This window comes from Siphateles boraxobius, unplaced genomic scaffold, assembly GCF_051911475.1.
Source record: "Siphateles boraxobius isolate OS27281-9 unplaced genomic scaffold, OSU_SipBor_1 22, whole genome shotgun sequence".
Classification (NCBI taxonomy): domain Eukaryota; kingdom Metazoa; phylum Chordata; class Actinopteri; order Cypriniformes; family Leuciscidae; genus Siphateles; species Siphateles boraxobius.
The window spans coordinates 14,952,740-14,973,707 of NW_027508833.1; the positions used below are offsets into that span (position 1 = coordinate 14,952,740).

The window sequence follows — 20,968 nt, forward strand, 5'->3', positions numbered from 1 at the left end:
GGGATAGATGCATTCGCCCACCCTTGGCCGATGCAGAAACTCTATGCCTTCCCGCCCATCAAGCTGATCCAGGCGGTTCTGTCCAGAGTGAGAGAGAGCGGAGTCCGCCTCCTTCTGGTAGCCCCATTCTGGCCGTCCCAGCCATGGTTTTCGGAGCTGATCCCTCTGTTGGTATCCTCCCCCTGGGAGATCCCGGTCAGGGAGTACCTGCTTTCCCAGCTTCAGGGCAGGATATGGCATCCTCGCCCCGACATTTGGAAGCTGTACGTTTGGCCTATCAGAGGCCGTTAACTTTAAGCTTTGATCTCCCAACCGACGTTTAGGAGACCATTGCGAGTGCTAGAGCCCCTTCTACGAGGAGGCTGTATTCCTCCAAGTGGAGGGTATTCGAGGCATGGTGCTTAGCACATGATAGGGACCCAGTTGGCTGCCCAGTAGGCTCAGTGCTGGAATTCCTGCAGGAAAAGTTTGCTTCCGGAGCGGCTGCTACCACTCTCAGAGTATATGTCGTAGCTATTGCCGCTCATAGAGAATCAGATGAGATTCCCTTGGGGAAACTGAGGTTAGTTTCGGCCTTCATGCGTGGGGTTAGGCGCCTGAAACCGGCTCGCCCCCCTGGTGTTCCCTCGTGGGACCTTCAGTCGTCCTGGAGGGTTTGACAGAGGCTCCCTTCGAGCCCTTGGAGTCAGCCCCTGAGCGGATTCTGACTCTTAAGGTTGCTCTTTTGTTGGCTTTATCTTCACTAAAGCGGATGGGGGATTTGCAGGCTCTCTCTATTAGTGAGTCATGCTTGGACTTCGCTCCTGGCCTGGTTAGGGTTACCTTGAGGCTTAACGCTTAACGCTTAACCTTAACGCTTTCCACCCTCCTCCTTTTGCCTCTGAGGAAGAAAGGAAACTTAACCTGCTCTGCCCGGTCCGTTCTTTGAAGTTGTATGTAGATCGCTCAGGCGGTTGGAGGAAATCTAACCAGCTCTTGGTTTGTTTTGGTGCTGGTCGCCGCGGGCTTGCGGCATCAAAGCAGAGGATTTCCCACTGGGTAACGGATGCTATTTCGCTGGCTTACGAGGTGCGTGGTTTGCCTTCACCTCTTAGCATCAGAGCACATTCCACCAGAAGTGTGGCTTCCTCTCAAGCTCTTTTTAGAGGGGCCCTCTTGGAAGACATTTGTGTAGCGGCAGGTTGGTCCTCTCCGCACACCTTTGTTAGGTTCTATAATTTAGATCTTGACATGACTCCAGGTTCCCAGGTTCTATCTGCTTGAACCGGTCATGGTTATTATTATTTGGTCTGTTACCAGTTATGGCAGCGCTTAAGCTTGGCGAGTTTGGTATTTCGTTCCCACTGCGCTTTCCGCAGCGTTGAGTGAACCTATGAAAGAGAACGTCTCTGGTTACTTGCGTAACCTATGTTCTCTGAATAGGGAACGAGACGCTGCGTTCGCTGCCAAGCTCCTCGCGCTGCCGTCAGTTCTTCTTTTCGGCAGAGAAATCTGAGGAGAGGATGGCGCGCGCGCGTTCGTCATGCTACGACGTAAGAGCGTCGGGACGGAGCCAGCTTGCGCGAGCGCCATCAGCCAATGAATTGGCGTGATTCTATAGGGCTTCAGGCAATCGGCACATCCAGAGGATATCCCCACTGCACTTTCCGCAGCGTCTCGTTCCCTATTCAGAGAACATAGGTTACGCAAGTAACCAGAGACGTTCTGTATGTGTTTTTCAAGCGGCTCTGAGTATTTTTTATAACAATAAAGAATGAGAAATGCAAAGCAGGTGTAGTGTTCAGTTTATTATAAAACACTACAAACAATGCACGTTTGCCCATTATTTAATCAAAATATACTTTAGATCGCAGTCAGAAGTTATTACACGCACTTGATGATGGTTTCTGTGTAGTAGCTACCAAACCTTATTTATCTCAATTTACTGTTTACGGATGAGGTTAAAGCCAAATTGGAAAACCTACGAGATGCATACATGAAGAAAAATGTATTCTCGGTCAGCGCCACCTATCATACAGGCATGAATTAGCTGAAGGCAATCAATCGTTTTGCGTTCAGTGTGAAAGCTTCATTCATAAGTGATTCGCTTAGCTTTATTGCATCACGCTCAGTGTGAAAGGGCTTTTAGTGCCAAAAATGTATATACAATAAAGAGTTAAGCGTTTTTTATGTATATTTTATAATTCATTTATATGTATTTATTTATAAAGTTAATTATTATTATATTTAATATGAATTATGTATACATATAAATATAAAATATAAAATATTTTTATAAAGAAATGCATTGTATACCATTAAATTTATATTTATAAAATGTATTATAAAAACGTTCCAACTACTTTCCTATTTTAACTTATGTTCATTTGCTGCCTTAAAATTTGAATTATAATCAAATTTTCTCATTCATTTCTCAAAGTCATTTCAACACAGTTATCAGGTCATGACTTGAACTGTCATTAATACAGTCTTTTTTTTTTGGAAACAGCTAAAACTGAGTCCCCGAGAGAGAGGGAGATGTGAATGTGGAGTGTTTTTTTATGCATCTTTCCTTCAGATCTGTATTAATGAAGGTGTGATGTCGGAGGGTGTAAATGGAGACTTCAGCACTCATTTGCTTGGGCTTGTACCCTCTTTAGGTGGCATTGAGTCGGGAGTCACGCTGGCAGACGTTTGGTGCTACATGTCCCTGCTGGATAATTGGAATCTTGTATCTCGGATGACAGTCCCGCGGTGCCGGCACAACAGCGTGGTGTACGACGGCAAGCTTTACGCCATTGGAGGACTCGGAGTGGCCGGAAACCAGGATAATGTGGAAAGGTACCGGGCATTTGAATTAAACATTTCATTGCAAGCCATTAGGTGTTTCAAATAAACATGTGGTCAGCTCTTTCTGTGCTGAGAGCCAATCTAATAATTGGATCTTGGCTGAAGTATGGAGGGAGTATTTTGCTGGCAGGTTGACTGTGGCACAGATGCATCGAGTAGATTGGATCAGGTTACGCTGCCGTGGACTGTAGCTATAATCGACCGTTACACAGAGGTCGTGACACAGTCGGTCACTTTAAAAAGAACAGAATGCAAAAGCGTCAAGTGACGATGATGTAAACACAAACCAGATTGATATTTGAAGACCGTTTTACAGTTGGTCATATTGAAATAAACCCATTTTCTCATGCAGTATCACTCTTATGACATGATAATCAATTTGAATTCATTCTTCTGGCACTAATATCCAATTTCCATCTCACTGCCTCTCTCTCTGCTCATTCTAGTCTCGTAGGTTCCTTATTTTAGTCTTGCGTAGCCAGACTTTTTTGAGCTCCACAGCTTATTCTGACCCAAACAAACTTTCTTTATTCCAGGTTTTTCTTTTTTCAACAAATACCCACTTAGATAGGAAGGACTGTCTGACTGACATGTAAAATAATATTATATTACATTTTATATATATATATATGCACGTCTGTATTTATACAAAATAATTATAGAAAATACACACACATATTATGTGTAAACTAATTTTTATTTTGGATGGGATTAATCGTGATTGTGAGTGACAGAATTTTCATTTTTGGGTGAACTATCCCTTTAAATTATTTTACATTTGACATGTCCTACAGATTTCCAATACATTGGATATTTTTTTGAATTATATATAATAATTCTAATAATTATACTATATGTAATTATTTGTAATACATTCTATTTGAAATTACATGTTTTAAATATCCAATACACTGGATCCAATATCCTCTGGTCACATATAAAACCATGCAAATGCAAAATCATGCAAACAAGATCATGTCATCAGTATTTTTGACTGTTTTCTAGAAAAAGAAAGCTCGTATTTGGAATTAAAGACAGACAATCAGATCATTGGCGCCTCCAGAAATTTTTCATAGGGGTGGCCAGATGGGGCCACTTAAAATCTTGGGGTGGCACACCAAAACTATAAATCATAATTTCAGAATTCTATTCTACTGTTGTAGTAAACCGGCCTGTATAAAACTATCAGAAAGACTTAAGGAAACTCCTACTGATATACTTTGGTTTATTGTGTTATATTTAATGTTACTAATGATATAAGTAGGGCCCTACTAATATATATATTATATTATATATAATGATATATATTATATAGACATGATATATATATAAGGGCCCTCGCCCGCGGCAAATTTCCAGATACTTACATAATTGTGATGAATTTAATCCTTTTTAAGTTATTATTTTGCAGTGTAAGATTACAGTTAACACCTTTAAATATTACATAAATGTATTATGGATTTTTAATAAACTTAATGTGTATAAATCAGCAGCAAAAAGTAATTCTTGAAAAAATCTGCACAGTAATTTTATAAAATCTAAATATGTTAATAAAAACAAATTACTATTAGTTATCTTATAAAATTCAATCAGGCAATCATACCTTTCACAATTTTATATTTATATATTAATGTCAAGAATTCAGAAGTGCATATATAGGCTACACTACAAAGAAATAATATACAATTAAATTATGCTTATTTTAAATGTATTGAGCAGGCTAGGTATAACAAAATATATTGGCTTCATTAATATTTCAGTGCGCAAACCCATGATAACCTGAAAAACAGAGCGCACACAGCGTGTATGCACTTCGCGGGTGCAGAATGATGTGCTCAAAGCAACATGGAGTCACACCGTGCAGCGCTGCGCTGCATAAGTGTGCATTTAAAAGTTCACGTCACAAAGCGAAGAAATGTCAAGCGCACAAATCCCAGTGCGATTTTGTTCCTTTGTTTCACAGTTTTAAATTCCAGTTATCGTGCGTTTGATGCCGATTCATAGTCCTTGTGATGTGTCATGTGTGTGATCTAGCAAGCACACGGTAGTGAGTCGTTTAAAAACAGCAACAAACTCCAACAAAATAAAGTAATTTTATGCAAATCTACAGCCTTTTATCTACAGATCATGCATTATAATGTGAATATATCATATTGGAGAGAGTTTTGCCGTGCATCCAAGAGGCGCGCGCGCTGTTTGAATATGAATGGAGAATGATTGACTGCCGCAGAGTCAATCAGAGTTGATACTTTAATCATTTAAATAGACTTATGTCCCTCACATTAAGCTATGGAATGACTTCAGAAGACTTGGTCACCCAAACTGATGTGAAAAAAGCGGGAGGCGCCGAAAAGCTCGCTGTTTGCATCCCTGCTTGTCAAAACGTGGAAAGACACATCAAAAACTGCTGTAACAGTATACTATGAAATGCATAACTGATGCTACTAAAATTTATACTGGCCATTGGGGTGGCCAGTGGGGTGGCCACGGCCACCCCTTCACCCACTGGTGCCGCCATTGAATCAGATTGGAACTGGCCATTTCAGTGAGCTTAACCATTGTTGTGTGCAATATGAATGAGACTCCACAAACAGTCTGCTGGGACGCTTGTTTGATTGACAGAACCGTGGAGGTTTGTTAGAGAGAGACCGACGGCCCACTTCACCCTGCTGACTCACAATTTATATCCCACCATCCATCTTGCCTGCAGTTTAATGCTCATAAGCATGACATATACTCCGTTTACAATGTCTTCAGTCAGCTTGCTACTCAAGGCTGCCTTTGGGCCAATCGGGAGCAGCATCAAGGTGCTCTTGCTCTCTGTCTGATTCGTTTTTATTTATTAAAGATGAATTTGGAAATTCAGTGACTTGCCTTGCTGTAAGCTGTCTGCATAGGCATCAGCTTGGTCACGTCAGAATTTAAATTAACTTGAGATGACTTGAAATGATCATCTGTGAGCTGTTTTTTAGTAAGCACTCAGCTTGGTGAGATTGAAAGCTGCACATCCGTACCGGCAACCTTCATAACACCTGCAGTGTGTACAGAGGAATTGTTGACTAATGAGCCTTAAATAAGGAGACTATAAATAACATACAAACAGCACCTAGAATTAACAGATAAAAGCTACATGAATACGCTTTTTACTGTATTATTGTAGCTACTTTTTATGGAAGGCATTTTCTGACAATGTTAAATGAATATTGACATAAGTAGAGTTGTCTATAATGAAATGGTTAATCTAGTTTTAGTTTTCATTTTTATCATTTAATTGATATAATTAATATTGGCAGAAAATGCCTTCCATAAATTAAGCAATGCAAAAAAAAAAACACACCAAAAAAAACCCCCACAAAAATACTGAGACTTTGATGTGATTTGGTTTTAATAAATATGTCAATATAAATATATATAAAAAAATATATAATCGAAGTTAGCAATGCCTTGTTCTAAAAGCATTAAATGCAAAGCACATCAAAATATTTGTTAATAATTATTATGTGTTGAATGAGGCTCTATTTATGATTAACATTTCTCACACTTCCTGTCTGCCATAGTTTATTTAATGCATACTGGGATTCTCCCCAGAGGATATTTGTGATGTTTTCCTTTGATTTTGGCTAAACAGGCCATCTTAGAAGTCATCATAGTGCTTCAGATTGTTTTTTTGGAACATGTTGGGAGTGCGTCTTAAAATGCTCCCAGTGGAGACAGAGTATATATATTCATAAGTGCCAAATGAGAATAAAACTGACTTTAGTGAGCAAATTAAATAAAGATGATCAACAGTGACTATGAAGTGTTTACTGTGGGTGGTAATCATCATTTTAATGTCCCAAAACTGAAAGATTTTGTTACAAAATCTGATCTGATCTAAATTAAGTATTTTACTCCATTACAAGTGACCAAGTCCAATAGGAATTGAGTATTTTTTTACTGTAAAGTATCTGCACTCTTTACACCTCTAGGTAGTATTTAGTCCTCTGAGCACAGTATTGAAGTATTGAGCAAGATCATTGTGTCTATAATTTCTGAAATATGCATGAAGTCAAGCTCCATGGCAGACTCCCCATGTTGAGACAGCTGTATTTTAGTAGGCGAAGGAATTCTCATTTTGACCATCTTATACACAAACACAGCTTGTGTATCTGCACCACGTTCACACCGGCTCATCAAATGTCATATTTGCACTGTTGAATCCTGTTATTAATTGTGGTGGCCAATAGCGTTCTCGCCGGGCACCTCGTAACCTTTCAGTCTGGAAATTCCACACCCCTTGAGTCCAGCCCTCTGATGGCAGCACAAGGACAGTGATAATTCCGACGAAGCCCTATCAGCAACACTTACTGTTTAATTACTCTTTGATGATGGATTCCAGTCGTAAAGCCACAGTCTCACACTTTGAGTTGTCGTGCCATCTCTTTAGCTCTGAAATTACTGTAGGAGAGCGAGTGAAAACAAGGAACTCGAGGGCAGAAGTGCAGAGAAGCTGCTCTTGGGAGTTTATTTTCTCTGTGTCATGTAGTCATGACTTTGGCACTTTCACAATGCTGCGTGTCACTCGCTAAAGTCAAATGAACAACTTCTCCAATTAAAGCACTAAATCTGAACTTGAATGTGCTCTGTAAAAAACTGGATATATTATGCAATATTTTTTTTACTTTCTTAATGCATATTCCTGGTTGTTAAAATGAATGATTCATCAGTGCATGTTAATCCAAAGAGAAAAAATCGCTTTTTACTAAGTTTGATTACTTGGAAAGATAATCGAAGCAGGTAGTGATACTGTTTTTTATAATTGGGGTCAGATACACTACCATTCAAAATTTTAAGAAATAAATGTATACTTTCATTCTTTTCAAGACATGTTGGAAAACATTTCTATTTCAAATAAAAGCTGCTCTTTTTAACTTTGTATTCAACAAAGAATCCTGACAAATAAAATGTATCATGGATTCCACAAAAATATTAAACAGCACAACACTGATAATAACAAGAAATGTTTCTTGAGCAGCATATATTTCAAAATATTACATCTTTATTTTATCAAATTAATGCAGCCTTGGTGAGTATAAGAGACTTAAAAAAATCTTACTGACCCCCAACTTTTGACCATGATTTTGTGCAATAGTAATGTCCCGATGGTATTGGGCATGTTTTTTTTTTTTCTTGAATTACTTTTCATAATACTATTCATTTGTTTTTTTAATGCTTTTGGTTCCAGGAATGTCTTTGAATGGTTTCCCAGAAGACCAAACTAAAGAACCGAGTAGTTTTTTTTTTTTGGTTTTTTTTTTTCCTGCAAATTAATGGAGTGTGTATCACTCGGAGTTGACGGATCCTCTAGGCAGTCAAAGCGAGGCCCATTGTTCCGTGCTGAGATAGAGCGACCTACCGTGCAAACTCAACACACCATGGCATTAAAGAACTGATAACTCGCCATCTGCTGCTGTGCCTTTATCTCCAGCATACTCTGCTGCTCCACTCCGGCGAAGTGGATTTTTAGACCCTGTTGATTGTCAAAACTACTAGAATGGACTCAAATTACAGTATTTTTAGCTTTAATTGGAGCTAGCTTTGTCTCTTGCCACTCTTGCATTTTATCATGGCAGTATCTTTATTCTCTAGTCCATAGCCAAGCCAAGTCACATTTATTTCTTTAGCACTTTATCCAATAAAGATAGTTTCAAAGTAGCTTCACGGTAAAACAGGAATAGAAAAATAATGATCAATGATTCAAACTTCATCAAATATGAGATAAATTCAAATTATTCTATAAAGCAGGTCCACAGTAGACAATAGTGTCTTCAACAGTGTTGTTTAGTAAGGCCAAAGCATAGCATTTAATGGGCGTCTCTTGATCCACGTGTCGTTCGTTTCCACTGCATCAATGAACCACTGCGGTTCTGCCAAACATGATAATAACAGTCCTCCACTGCTCAAGCATATTTATTTCCGGAAATCCGGCATCTCTGAAGTCTGTCTGTTCCAGTTGGAGCTGCAGTGACTTCTGTAGATTTTTTTTTTCTTTGTTTGTTCTGGTTCACATTAAGTCTCATTGAAAGCCTAATTAAATGAGCTCTTTTTTCCCTTCTTCTTTTTTTGGATTATTGCCCAGTACGTCGTGGATGTAGTCCATCAAAACATCTGTTTATCTCTGGATTGGATTGAATATTGTATAGTAAATCTGTGCAGATGTTGTATGGAGGTGATCAGGTTGAGATATTGATATATGTTATCATACAGATGGGAGAATCATAGATGATTTTCTTTTAGCTAAATAAGGGTTTTTCCATAGATGTTATTCTAGGAAATCAGTTGCATTTGACTTTGGACTGATTCCCATGAACATCAGTACATCATTTATACAAAATGTATTATGCTGATTTTTGTTAATTAGTAGGTACACTCTAAAAATGCTCTTGACCTTTTAATGTAATTTTTTTATGATCTTTTAACCAGAATCAACCTCTCAGGGCCCAATAAAGACAAAAGCTTAATGATCAAATTTTCCATTTATATTTTCCATTGGCTTTTTATGTAAATAGTGAATTTAGGGTATTCGAAATGAGCGGCCACGTGCAAGAGGTAACTCATTTGCATAAAACACGCCTAAACCATCTTCATATAAGGGCTTTCTCCACAACATCTATCCATCGTATAAACATGCATATTATTTTTTGCATTACAGTAATGAGAATATTGGCTTAATTGTCATAAAACACTGAGATAATAAAAGAAGCATTACTACGTTCCTCTATACCTGGTGTACTATTACTCTGAAGTGGCAAAAACATTTATCACAATCAATCTGACAGAGATCTGACAAGATCAATGGGTCTTGTGTTTTGGACTGTTTTCAAATTCACAGCTGGACCGTAGATCAGACGTCTACATTTCAGATGAAGGAAAGTGATTAGACAGCGCTGTCGGCCGTGTATTTTAAGGGGAAACATAATGGGTTGAGATGGGAAGACATTGATCAGCGGCTCCCTCCGGCCTTTACAGAGGAGGAGAGCTGCATACAGAGAGAGCAGACATAACCTTGACACGGGAACCGGCAGAGCTGGATGGATTATATATAGAAAGGTCTGTGACTAGCCGTGTGTATCTGTGTGGTTTTTGCCCGGTGTGACTCTCTAATCCCGCCTTTCTTTGATGGATGGATGGCGATCTGCTCTGGTAATGATGCCAGCCGCCCCTGAGGTCATCTGCCCTCCATACCCAGCAAATGATGATAGGGAAGCGAGCAAGCTGGTGAGATGTCTTAAGAAAGACTTGTAGAATTGGTTAATATGGTGATACTACAGATTTTGTGCATTTCCCAAATTGTTTGGTCTCAATGCTGAAGGTGCCCTCCAAGACAATTGGAAAGGCAATCTGTTTTTTTCTTTCTTGTTCATTGTGTGCAAGCTGAAGTGCTCAAGAAATGAGTTTGTTTACAGGAGTTATTGTGTTGCAACCTTGGCCCAGTTTGTCACTGTGGCCCATCTTAATGTGTTAAAACTTGCAATAGCTCTGTCACTATAGTTAGGGGCCACATTTAATGTGCATCTAACTTTGATTCAACATAAAATCAGTATTGAATGTGTATACTTTCTTAAAGGGATAGTTCACCAAAAAAAGAAACTTCTGTCATCACTTACTCACCCACACATCATTCCAATTGTATGGCTTTCTTTCTTCCACTGAAGCACTGTTGTTATTGTAAACTAAAGCTAAAAGCTATTAAAAAAAAATTGTTGTTGTTGTTAATTGAAATAAAGCAGAAATTAAAATAAAATTATAAATGAAATTTTATAGATGAATAAACAAACTTAAAAAAAATAGAAATTTACTTAAATGCTGTATTTGCAACTAATGGAAATAAAAGTTTAAGCTGAAGTACTGAAATTACTAAAACTAAAATAAATTAAAGCTTAATAGATATATAAAAAACGAATAAAAATTACATAAGCACACAACAATTACTAAAACTAAAATAAAAAAAGCTAATGCAATAAAGTTACTACTGAATAAATACTGATTCGGTATATAGGCCAACAGTTAACATGGTAATCAGGGTGCTTCAAAGAATACCATGATATTGCCATGATAATGTGATATTTTAGTTAGTGGTTATTCAGTGCCATTCTAAAAGAATGACCTTTGTTGGTCTGTGCAAACGTATCTCTTTTTTTGTGTGTGCGTGTGTGTGCATGTGTACATGTTTTTCCATCCCAGTGGGGACTTCACTCCTGAATGCACACAGACTCATGGGGACTCGTGTTACCGTGGGGACCTAAATTGAGGTCCCCATGAGGAAACAAGCTTATAAGTCATACAGAAAATGTAAAAATGCAGAACATTTGAGTGGTGAGTATGTTTAGAGGTAGGGTTAGTGTAGAATAGAATAGCATAGAATATAGAGTAGCATAGAATATATGGTTTGTACAGTATAAATTCATTATGTCTATGGAGAGTCCTTCAGTCTTGTGATGCTTCAAGTGAGGAACAGACACAAATTTCCTTTTTTATTCTCTGAAAATCTTTCCCTCCATCGCTGCCTCCCCACAAAGATAGTAAACCAGACGTGTGTGTGTCTGGATGTGTGTGCGTGCATGTGTGTGGTTCAGGTATTCCCTACGTTATGGGGAGAATGTCCTCACAAACATGGGCGTAGATTATGCCCCCACTTCTTATAAAATGTAAATTCGTCCCCCACACTTTTTCATAGGGCAAGTGTTCACGACAAGTTGAGGTTTTCATGCATTAACAGCCACTCTCTATCTGCTTGAATCAGGCAGCGTTACAATTAGGGATGGGAATTGATAAGATTTTATCAATATCAATGCCACTAACGATTCTGCTTATCGATCCGATTCTTTAACGATTCTCTTATCGATTCCTGATAGCACTGTGTGGGAAAAGGTAGTCTTTTTCGGGGGGAAAAACAAGTCGTTTTAATGCTTACACTTGACTAAGCAAACTGTACTTTTTATGTAATTTCTGTAATAAATGGAACCTTATTGTAAAGTGTTACCGATTAGTTATACACCGATTAAACGTCCCGTGAGTTCAGTGTTGGAAAGATCAGTTGTTTTAACCATTCATTAAAACGAATCAGTTCAAATGAGTCATTAGTTCGCGAATTGGACGTGTCATTATCGGACGTGTGCGCGTTGTGTGATTATCCCGCCAGTTGGGACATCCCACAAGATGTGTGTCATCACAGAAAACATTTCATCACTGGATCGTTTTTTTTCGTTTATTTGAAGTGTGATTATGTCAGCTGAATGTGCGGAAGACTTTTCAGAGAAGATAAGACAACGTATTTTAGCACAATTCACACCCAGCGGCAATTCAGGAAAAACAAATCTCCGAATGCTCCACATAAAACTTTAGTCTCCCTACCTTACCATCGTGTCGTGTATTTTGATTAATATGTGCGAGGGAGAGAGGAAGACAGCGCTTAGTTTTGAGACGGTGAAGCCTACTTTCGCCTTGCTCCGAAGAGAGAGAGTGCGTGCGCGCGACCGGGGCTCTCTCTCTCTCTCTCTCTCTCTCTCTCTCTGCTCGATCAGTTTAACATGCGCCCTGTCACAAGCGCAGCGGTTCATCTACATTACCAGAGAGAGACAATTTTACTCACTGATCAAATAAGACTTTGCAGGACAAAGATTATCTTTGGACGCGGTGCTATGGTGCTTGATAAAGGACAAAAGGGACAGTTGTGAGTTCACGGTCTGTACATACTATGGCTGACTCAGAGCAGGAGCATCGATAAGAGGACTCGTTAACGTCGAGGGCATACAATATCGATGGATCGTAAAATTTAGAACCGGTTCTCGAGTGGAACCGGTTTTCGATTCCCATCCCTAGTTACAATAGTATATTATACAATACCATGTGCAATATAAAGTACAGAACATCTGCATTTCTTACTTTCTTTCTGCTGTATTGCTTTAAACATAAATAGCATATTAAGCCAATTGAGCAAAAAACTGTCAACAAAGGTCTGAAAAAAAATGGTATAACACTTGACATTCTGTCCCCCTCACTTTTGAAATGATGGCCTAAGCCCCCTACCCACAAAGATGGCAATATCCGAAATCCTTGTCAGGACATTTTTTGCTCCCTTTGAAGAAAACAGCGTAAAATGTAAAAATGCAGAAATTTTTCTGTGATGGGTAGGTTTAGGATTAGGGAATAGAATATGCATTTTGTACAATATGAAAATCATTATGTCTATGGAATGTCAATAGACCCATTCACACATAGTCTTTACCGGTAAATTACTGGTAACAGATCATGTGTGAACAGAACCTTTTCAAATAAACCTGTTCCGGCAATTTACCAGTAATGGAAGTTGTAACATTACCAGTAATTTACCGGTATATGCGTTGTGTGAACGCGGTATGAAGATTACCGGTATTTTGAATGTACGAGGTCAGAACGCGCTGACGTAAGAAGTGATTTGGGCCAATCAGAAGCTGCTGAAAGAGCAACGGCTCTCAGCCATTCATAAAATTATGAGGCAGATGATGCATTTACTCAGCACCGTTTACAAATGTCTTCAAATTGGAGTGATACCGAAACTAAAACGTTTTTCCTCATCCAGGCGGATGAAGAGATTTGTCAACAGCTTTAGAGGTCCCTTCCAGGTTAATGACATCGTCACAGAGTTTAAAGGGTTAGTTCACCCAAAAATGAAAATTAAGTCATTAATTACTCACCCCCATGCTGTACCAACCCCGTAAGACCTTCGTTCATCTTCGGAACACAAATGAAGATATTTTTGATTAAATCTGAGAGGTGGATCACTGCTACATAGGCTGCCAGAGGGAATGAAACTTGACGGCCCAGAAAGTCATTAAAGAAAATGTTTAAATATTCCATGTGCCTACAGTGGCTCAACTATAAGTTTATCAAGCGACGAGAATACTTTTTTCCCGAAAAAAAAAACATAATAACGACTTTATTCGACTATTCCTTTTCTTCCTTGTGGGCCTGAGACGAGAGTTCAAGAGATTTCCACGACGCATGCGCGAGAACTGAGAAGAGAACGTTCTTCTTCTAATACTTCTTGTTCAGTTCTCGCGCATGCGTCGTGGAAATCTCTTGAACTCTCGTCTCAGGCCCACAAGGAATGAAAAGGAATAGTCGAATAAAGTCGTTATTATGTTTTTTTTTTCGGGAAAAAAGTAGTCTCGTCGCTTGATAAACTTATAGTTGAGCCACTGTAGGCACATGGATTATTTAAACATGTTCTTTAATGACTTTCTGGGCCGTCAAGTTTCATTCCCTCTGGCAGCCTATGTAGCAGTGATCCACCTCTCAGATTTAATCAAAAATATCTTCATTTGTGTTCCGAAGATGAACGAAGGTCTTACGGGGTTGGTACAGCATGGGGGTGAGTAATTAATGACTTAATTTTCATTTTTGGGTGAACTAACCCTTTAACGGTATTTTGGAACTGATGTGTGAATGGTCTGTTAGCGGTAAAAAGCCAGAATGTTGTTGCTTGTGTGAACAACACATTTTGGAATTTACCGGTAAAGTCGTTCTGGCAATTTCACGGTAATTTACCGGGATAGCTGTATAAAAGGGGCTAATGTCCCCATAACACATAAAAACCCAACAGTGGTGGTGTTGGGTTGATGTCTATGAGTGTGTGTGCCCTGTGCTCTATGTTAGCGCTGTTGTTCAGCGTGCCAGACTCTGTCAGGGTACAAACCAATTTATTTGAGTTGACCAAAGCAAAAGCTGTTTGTTTACTAGTCATGTAAATTAAGCCTGTAAGGGTGTTTGTTTTAGTCCCAGGATGCAATGAGGATTTCCAGAGTTATTCTGGTGTATCACTATTCTAATGGATTCTCTGCTTGACATTGTACATTATTTAGTTTGACTAGGTAGGGAATGTATTAATAATAAATCTGAGAGTAATGATACATTCCTCTCTTTTACCTCAGAAGAACAAGAAAAAAGATTATTTTTCGTATGACCCCTTTCACTAATTTCTGCCACCTTTTTGAGGCCCAGCTAAGAGGCTTTCATTGTCTTTGAGTTATTATTTTTTTTAATTGGTTGGCACAGAGACTAGGCCCAAGTAATCTTAGATTGAGATACGAAATGAAGTGTCACGAGTTTGGCCAACAGAAGACCCGCTCTCCACAGTTTAGCACATATTTACGAGGAGTCTAACCGTTGCAGATTTGCCCTGAACCCCGACCCCTCGTTCCCTCGCAGCTGCCTCGGCTTCAGGCATGTGTGGACTGCTTGAACTGCCTGCCTGACATCTCATGTTAGCCTATGAGTGTGCACCTCCTGTGAGACACTGATCTGGAAAGCAGGTACACCTGTCACACCAAAGAATTCACAGCGTGTTTTAAAGCACTGGGAACACTGCAGAGTAACTTCATCTTGTTTGTTTAAGATTGGTAATTTGTGGACACTGCAAAAAGGAAATGTGAACATGCATGATATTTATAGAAGCAGATGCTAACTAACAAGAAGTCGAAGAAGGAACAATCATTTCTGTCTCTTGTCAGTCTTCTGGGTTTCTCATAAGAGTAAAGCCAGTGACACACCTTGCCGACGGTCATCTGTCAGGCAACATCGGGCCAGTTTTGAGCATCGACTGACTTAGATTTGTCTCTGCACCATTTGTATACCTGTAGTCTTAATTTTGCTTTCCCTTTTTGAATGACGAATATAGATGAATAGATCTGTTTGAATGGACAGTTATCTCCTTTACCCGCAGACACAGTCCTTTCGGTGTACTCAGGTTTTTTCCTTGACGCGAGGCAACAACACAGTCGGCTTTCATCAGTGCTATTTCTTTGGCGTTCATTTGGTGTACCTAAAGATAGATGACTAGATAAGGAAAATTTGTGAAGACGGACTTTGAATGTTGACTTGACAAAACCTTGCCCAAAAGTTTCAAAAAGCAACTGTTTATTTTGTTTAAAGTATAAGTGTTATTTAGTATCTTGAATGCTGTGTACTTTCAATGCTAAGTCTTTACTCGGGTGTTATGAGTGGTTACTATGTGATTGGTAATGCTATCTATTGATAATTGTTAGCTGTAGTTCCCCTTCAGGGACTACCGCTGCGTGTAATCGCAGTGGGAACGCCCCCCAGCGTAGCGCGTCTGAAGCATGAATGAAATCAGTCAATGGAGCGTCACAGCGGGTGACGTCACCGACCAGGAAGCCATAAATATCCCCTGAATACACAAGCCACCAGCTTCTGTTACTTCAGCAGCGCTCTGTGTGTGTCTGATATCTTTCTATTGTGTTTGTCTGATTTTGTCAGGAGTTTTCACTATATATATATATATATATATATAAAAAAACCAAAATGAGCGAGCAGTATAGAAAATGTGTTCCCCCCTGTACACGTTACATCACGGGTAGGGATTCTCACGAGTTATGTGTAGCTTGTTTGGGAGTTCAGCATGCCCAGTCGGCTCTCGAGGGAGTCGATTGTGAGTATGGCGAGCGTTTTCCTTTGAGAACTCTGCGCTCGCGGCGATCGCTCTTTGAGGAGAGTGGTTTGTTGCGAGCTCCCCAGGGCTCGGGTCCCGCTTCTGTTGAGGCAGAGCGGCGGCGCTTGACTTGGGGTTCGCAGATGGATCTCACCGGCGACGCTGAGACGGGCCCCGCCCTATCTCAGCTTTCTCCGGCGGGATCCAGTGCCTCTCACCCGGCTCTGGAAGCACGCGCTGCGGCGGTTACTTCTGCCCGGGTGGAGGCACGCGATGATGTGGAACTTAGATTATCCAGTTCTGAGGATCTGGATGTCGAAAGTTTGGCATCAGAGGAAACTAGCTCACTTCATTATACTGCTGAAGAAGGTTTAATGGATGTGTTATCTCGGGCTGTTGAAAAACTCAGTATTGAATGGCCAACTGATAAACAAGAATCTAGAAATAAAAGCAAACTAGATATTAGATTTCTCTCTGCACGTCCTCAGCCTTCTCGCCGGTGCTTACCGTTCTTCCCAGACCTTCATGCTGAGGTTTCAAAGACCTGGGTTAGACCGGTTTCGAGCAGAATATATACCAATCAATCCAATGCTTATGGTAATATTTTTGGTGCAAAGTCTGCTGGATATGTGACGATGCCGAAGGCGGAGGAGACTCTCGCGAGCTATCTCTCTCCTGCCTCGGCATCTTCGCTTAAAGCACCGGCTCTTCCTTCTAGACCACTGAAAAATACTTCTGTGCTGGTGGGGAAGGCTTACTCGGCGGCTGGGCAGGCGGCTGCATGTTTGCATACAATGGCCATTATGCAGGCTTATCAGGCTGACCTGCTCAAAGATGTGTGTGAGGGGGGAGAAATTTCGGCAGATATGATCAATGAGCTCAGGCAGACTGCTGATCTCACTCTCCGGGCCACCAGGGAAACAGCTAAATCTGTTGGCCGGTCTATGGCAGCCATGGTGGCCACAGAAAGGCATTTATGGTTGAGTCAAACCTCTATGAAAGAAAAAGATAAATCTCTCCTATTAAATGCTCCTGTTTCGCCTGCGGGCCTCTTCGGTGACGCTCTTCACTCTGTCACTGAGAGGTTCCATGAAGAGAAAAAACAGGCGGCTGCTTTTCATAAGTTTATCCCTCTCAAAGTGCGCGTCACTGGGGCTGCTGAGCGAGGGCAGTCCCAGCCGTCGAGTTCGTCTTCTAAAAGAGCACAGCAGAAGCGGAGTGTCGCGTCTCGTGCCCCCCCGCAGACAAACTGGAGGGACGAGGCGGGGCGCTCTCCGGCACGGCCTTCTCGGGGCAGGACTGATCTGAGGTCAGTCATTGTCGCCAGGAAGGCCGCGTCGAAAAAGTCCTGACGGGCTGAACGTCAGGACTCTGAGGGTGGTCCCCATCGGGAAAGACTTGAGTTCGCCGCTCAAAAGCACGGCGCCCTGTCTTTCTCGATGCCCTCAGGGGTCTGTTCTACTAACCCTGCCTATACAGGGCGTAGAGAGACTCGGCGAGCGATTTCCCGAGGGACGCTCGCCCCCTCCGAGGAGGGTTGTGGAGTGCTCAGACCAGCTGTTTCCTGCCAGTATGTTACAGGGCGCTGTGTCTGTCACTCGGGATGTTCATCCAGAGGCCAGCCTCGAGAGGCTGGTTCCCTTAGTAGAGTTCCTGGCGGAATGGGAAATGCTTCCCAATGTTTCTCAGTGGGTCCTGAATATTATAAAGAACGGGTACGCTATTCAGTTCAGAACGCGTCCACCTCGGTTCAGAGGGGTTCTGCCCACGGTGGTGGGCCCCGAGCAGGCTCTGGTATTAGAACAGGAGGTAGAAACTCTGCTGCACAAAGGGGCTATAGAACGGGTTCCTCCGCCCAGCAGGGAGTTATGATACTACAGCCGGTACTTCATCGTTCCGAAAAAAGATGGAGGGCTGCGTCCCATTCTAGATCTGCGTCTCTTAAATCGCACTGTAGGGAAGCTCAAATTCAAGATGCTCACTCTCAAACAGATCGTGTCACAAATCAGATCCGAGGACTGGTTTGTCACGATAGACCTAAAGGACGCCTACTTCCATGTATCCATCCTCCCTCAACACAGGAAGTTCCTGAGGTTCGCTTTCGGGGGCGAAGCGTACCAATATCGGGTTCTTCCGTTTGGCCTAGCACTGTCACCCCGCATGTTCACGAAGTGTATGGATGCAGCTATAGCCCCGCTGAGGCTGCAGGGCATTCATATTCTGAACTATATAGACGATTGGTTAATTCTAGCTCAATCAGAACAGCAGGCGGTTCGGCACCGAGATGTCGTTCTTGCTCACATCAAGAGGTTGGGGTTGAGGCTCAACGCCAAGAAGAGTGTTCTTTCTCCATTACAGAGAACCACTTTTCTCGGTGTAGTGTGGGATTCGACGACGATGCAGGCACAGTTGTCACCTGCTCGTGTTGCTTCGATTCTCGCCGCAGTAGATCAGGTCAAGCTAGGCCAGTCGTCCACTGTAAAACAGTTCCAGAGACTGTTAGGTCTCATGGCAGCTGCGTCCAACGTGGTACCTTTTGGCCTCCTGCACATGAGACCGTTACAGTGGTGGCTCAGAACCAGGGGATTCTCCCCGAGGGGAAATCCGTTTCGCATGATCATGAGTTCGCGACGATGTCTTCGCGCCCTGGTTATGTGGAAAGATCCTCGGTTTCTGTCCCAAGGCCCGGTGTTGGGAGCTCCTTGTCGTCGCGTTATGCTAACGACAGATGCCTCTCTCACGGGGTGGGGGGCGATCATGAGTGGTCGCCCAGCTCGGGGTCTGTGGGGGGACCATCACCGTCTATGGCACATAAATTGTCTAGAGATGTTGGCAGTGTTTCAGGCTCTGAAACACTTCCTCCCAGACCTAAGGGGCCACCATGTTCTTGTTCGAACAGACAACACATCGGTGGTCTCTTATATCAACCATCAGGGGGGTCTGCGTTCTCGCCCACTTTACAAACTGGCACGTCAGATTCTCCTATGGTCCCAGGGGAGAATTCTTTCTTTGAGAGCTATTTATCTCCCAGGGTACTTAAATCAGGGGGCAGACATCCTGTCGAGGCAGGGGCCGAGGCCCGGGGAATGGAGTCTTCACCCCGAGGTGGTGGAGCTCCTATGGGAACATTTCGGTCGTGCCGAGGTAGATCTATTTGCTTCCAGAGAGACATCACATTGTCCACTGTGGTTCTCTCTCAGCCTGCCAGCCCCACTGGGGTTGGACGCGATGGTACATCCGTGGCCGAGGTCACGTCTGTACGCTTTTCCCCCGATCGCTCTGCTCCCGGGAGTTCTGGAGAGGGTTCGCCGGGACGGGCTCAGTCTTCTGCTAATAGCCCCGTTCTGGCCGGCCCGAGTATGGTTTGCGGACCTAGTGTCTCTCCTCGACGGCTCTCCCCTAGAGATACCGATCAGGAGAGATCTACTCTCTCAGGCGAGTGGGTCGATCTTTCACCCCCGCCCAGAACTATGGAGGCTGTGGGCTTGGCCTCTGAGGGGGCCCAGCTCATAGATTCTGGTCTCTCGACTGAGGTCGTTGAGACCATCCTCCAATCCAGAGCTCCCGCCACAAGGAAGTTATATGCCGCGAGGTGGAAACTTTTCACCTCTTGGTGTGGAGAGCGCCAGCAGGACCCAGTTAACTGCCCGGTTGGTACAGTGCTGGATTTCCTGCAGGACCGGCTCTCCACAGGGTTATATCACTCCACACTGAAGGTGTATGTGGCGGCCTTAGCTGCTTACCACGACCCTTCGAGTGGAGGTTCTCTCGGGAGACACCCACTTGTATCTCGCTTCCTTCGTGGCGCCTTGAGGCTGAGGCCTGCAGTCCGCACGAGGGTACCAGCTTGGGATCTGGCCATCGTCTTGGAAGGTCTCTCCCTAGCTCCTTTCGAGCCCATCGAGGAAGTTTCGAGGAAGTTTCGGAAAAGTTCCTTACACTAAAGACTATCCTTCTACTTGCTATCTCGTCTCTAAAAAGAATTGGAGATATTCAAGCACTTACGGTGGCTCCCTCGTGCCTGGAATTTGCTCCTGGTATGGTAAAAGCTTTTCTCTGTCCGAGACCAGGGTATGTTCCTAAGGTACCAACCACTTCGGTTAGACCTATAGTTCTGCAGGCTTTCTGTCCTCCATCTTTTTTGACGTCAGACCAGGAGAAACTTAATTTGCTGTGTCCTGTTAGGGCTTTAGATGCGTATGTCCACAGAGCTGCCCTGTGGAGGAAATCAGAACAATTGTTTGTCTGTTTTGGGTCACCTAAGAAGGGGTGTCCAGCATCTAAGCAAAGGATGAGCAAGTGGGTGGTCGAGGCCATCTCGCTTGCTTACGGTTCGGCCCATCAGCCTTCACCTTTGGCTGTAAGGGCTCATTCCACCCGGAGTATGGCTGCTTCTACAGCTCTTCTTTCAGGAGCTTCTCTTCAGGACGTTTGTGATGCGGCAGGCTGGTCCTCACCGCACACTTTCGTCAGATTTTATTCCCTTGACCTTAGCTCCACTCCCGGGGCTCAGGTTCTCTCGTCGGCTTGTGTCTCCTTATGACACACGACGGGGATTTGGTCGTATGGGGATGTGGGTATTGCGTTCCCACTGCGATTACACGCAGCGGTAGTCCCTGAAGGGGAACGTCCCGGGTTACGTATGTAACCCTAGTTCCCCGAAGGGACGGA

General features: G+C 42.5%; 1 protein-coding gene across 1 annotated transcript in view; it reads left to right on the forward strand.

The window, feature by feature from the left end:
- Positions 1-20,968, forward strand: part of LOC143746698 (kelch-like protein 29) — a 444,346-nt gene that overhangs the window by 361,298 nt on the left and 62,080 nt on the right. Inside the window, exon 11 of the mRNA XM_077238693.1 lies at positions 2,640-2,820. Coding sequence (XP_077094808.1) covers positions 2,640-2,820 — 181 coding nt within the window. The remainder of the gene's footprint in view (positions 1-2,639; positions 2,821-20,968) is intronic.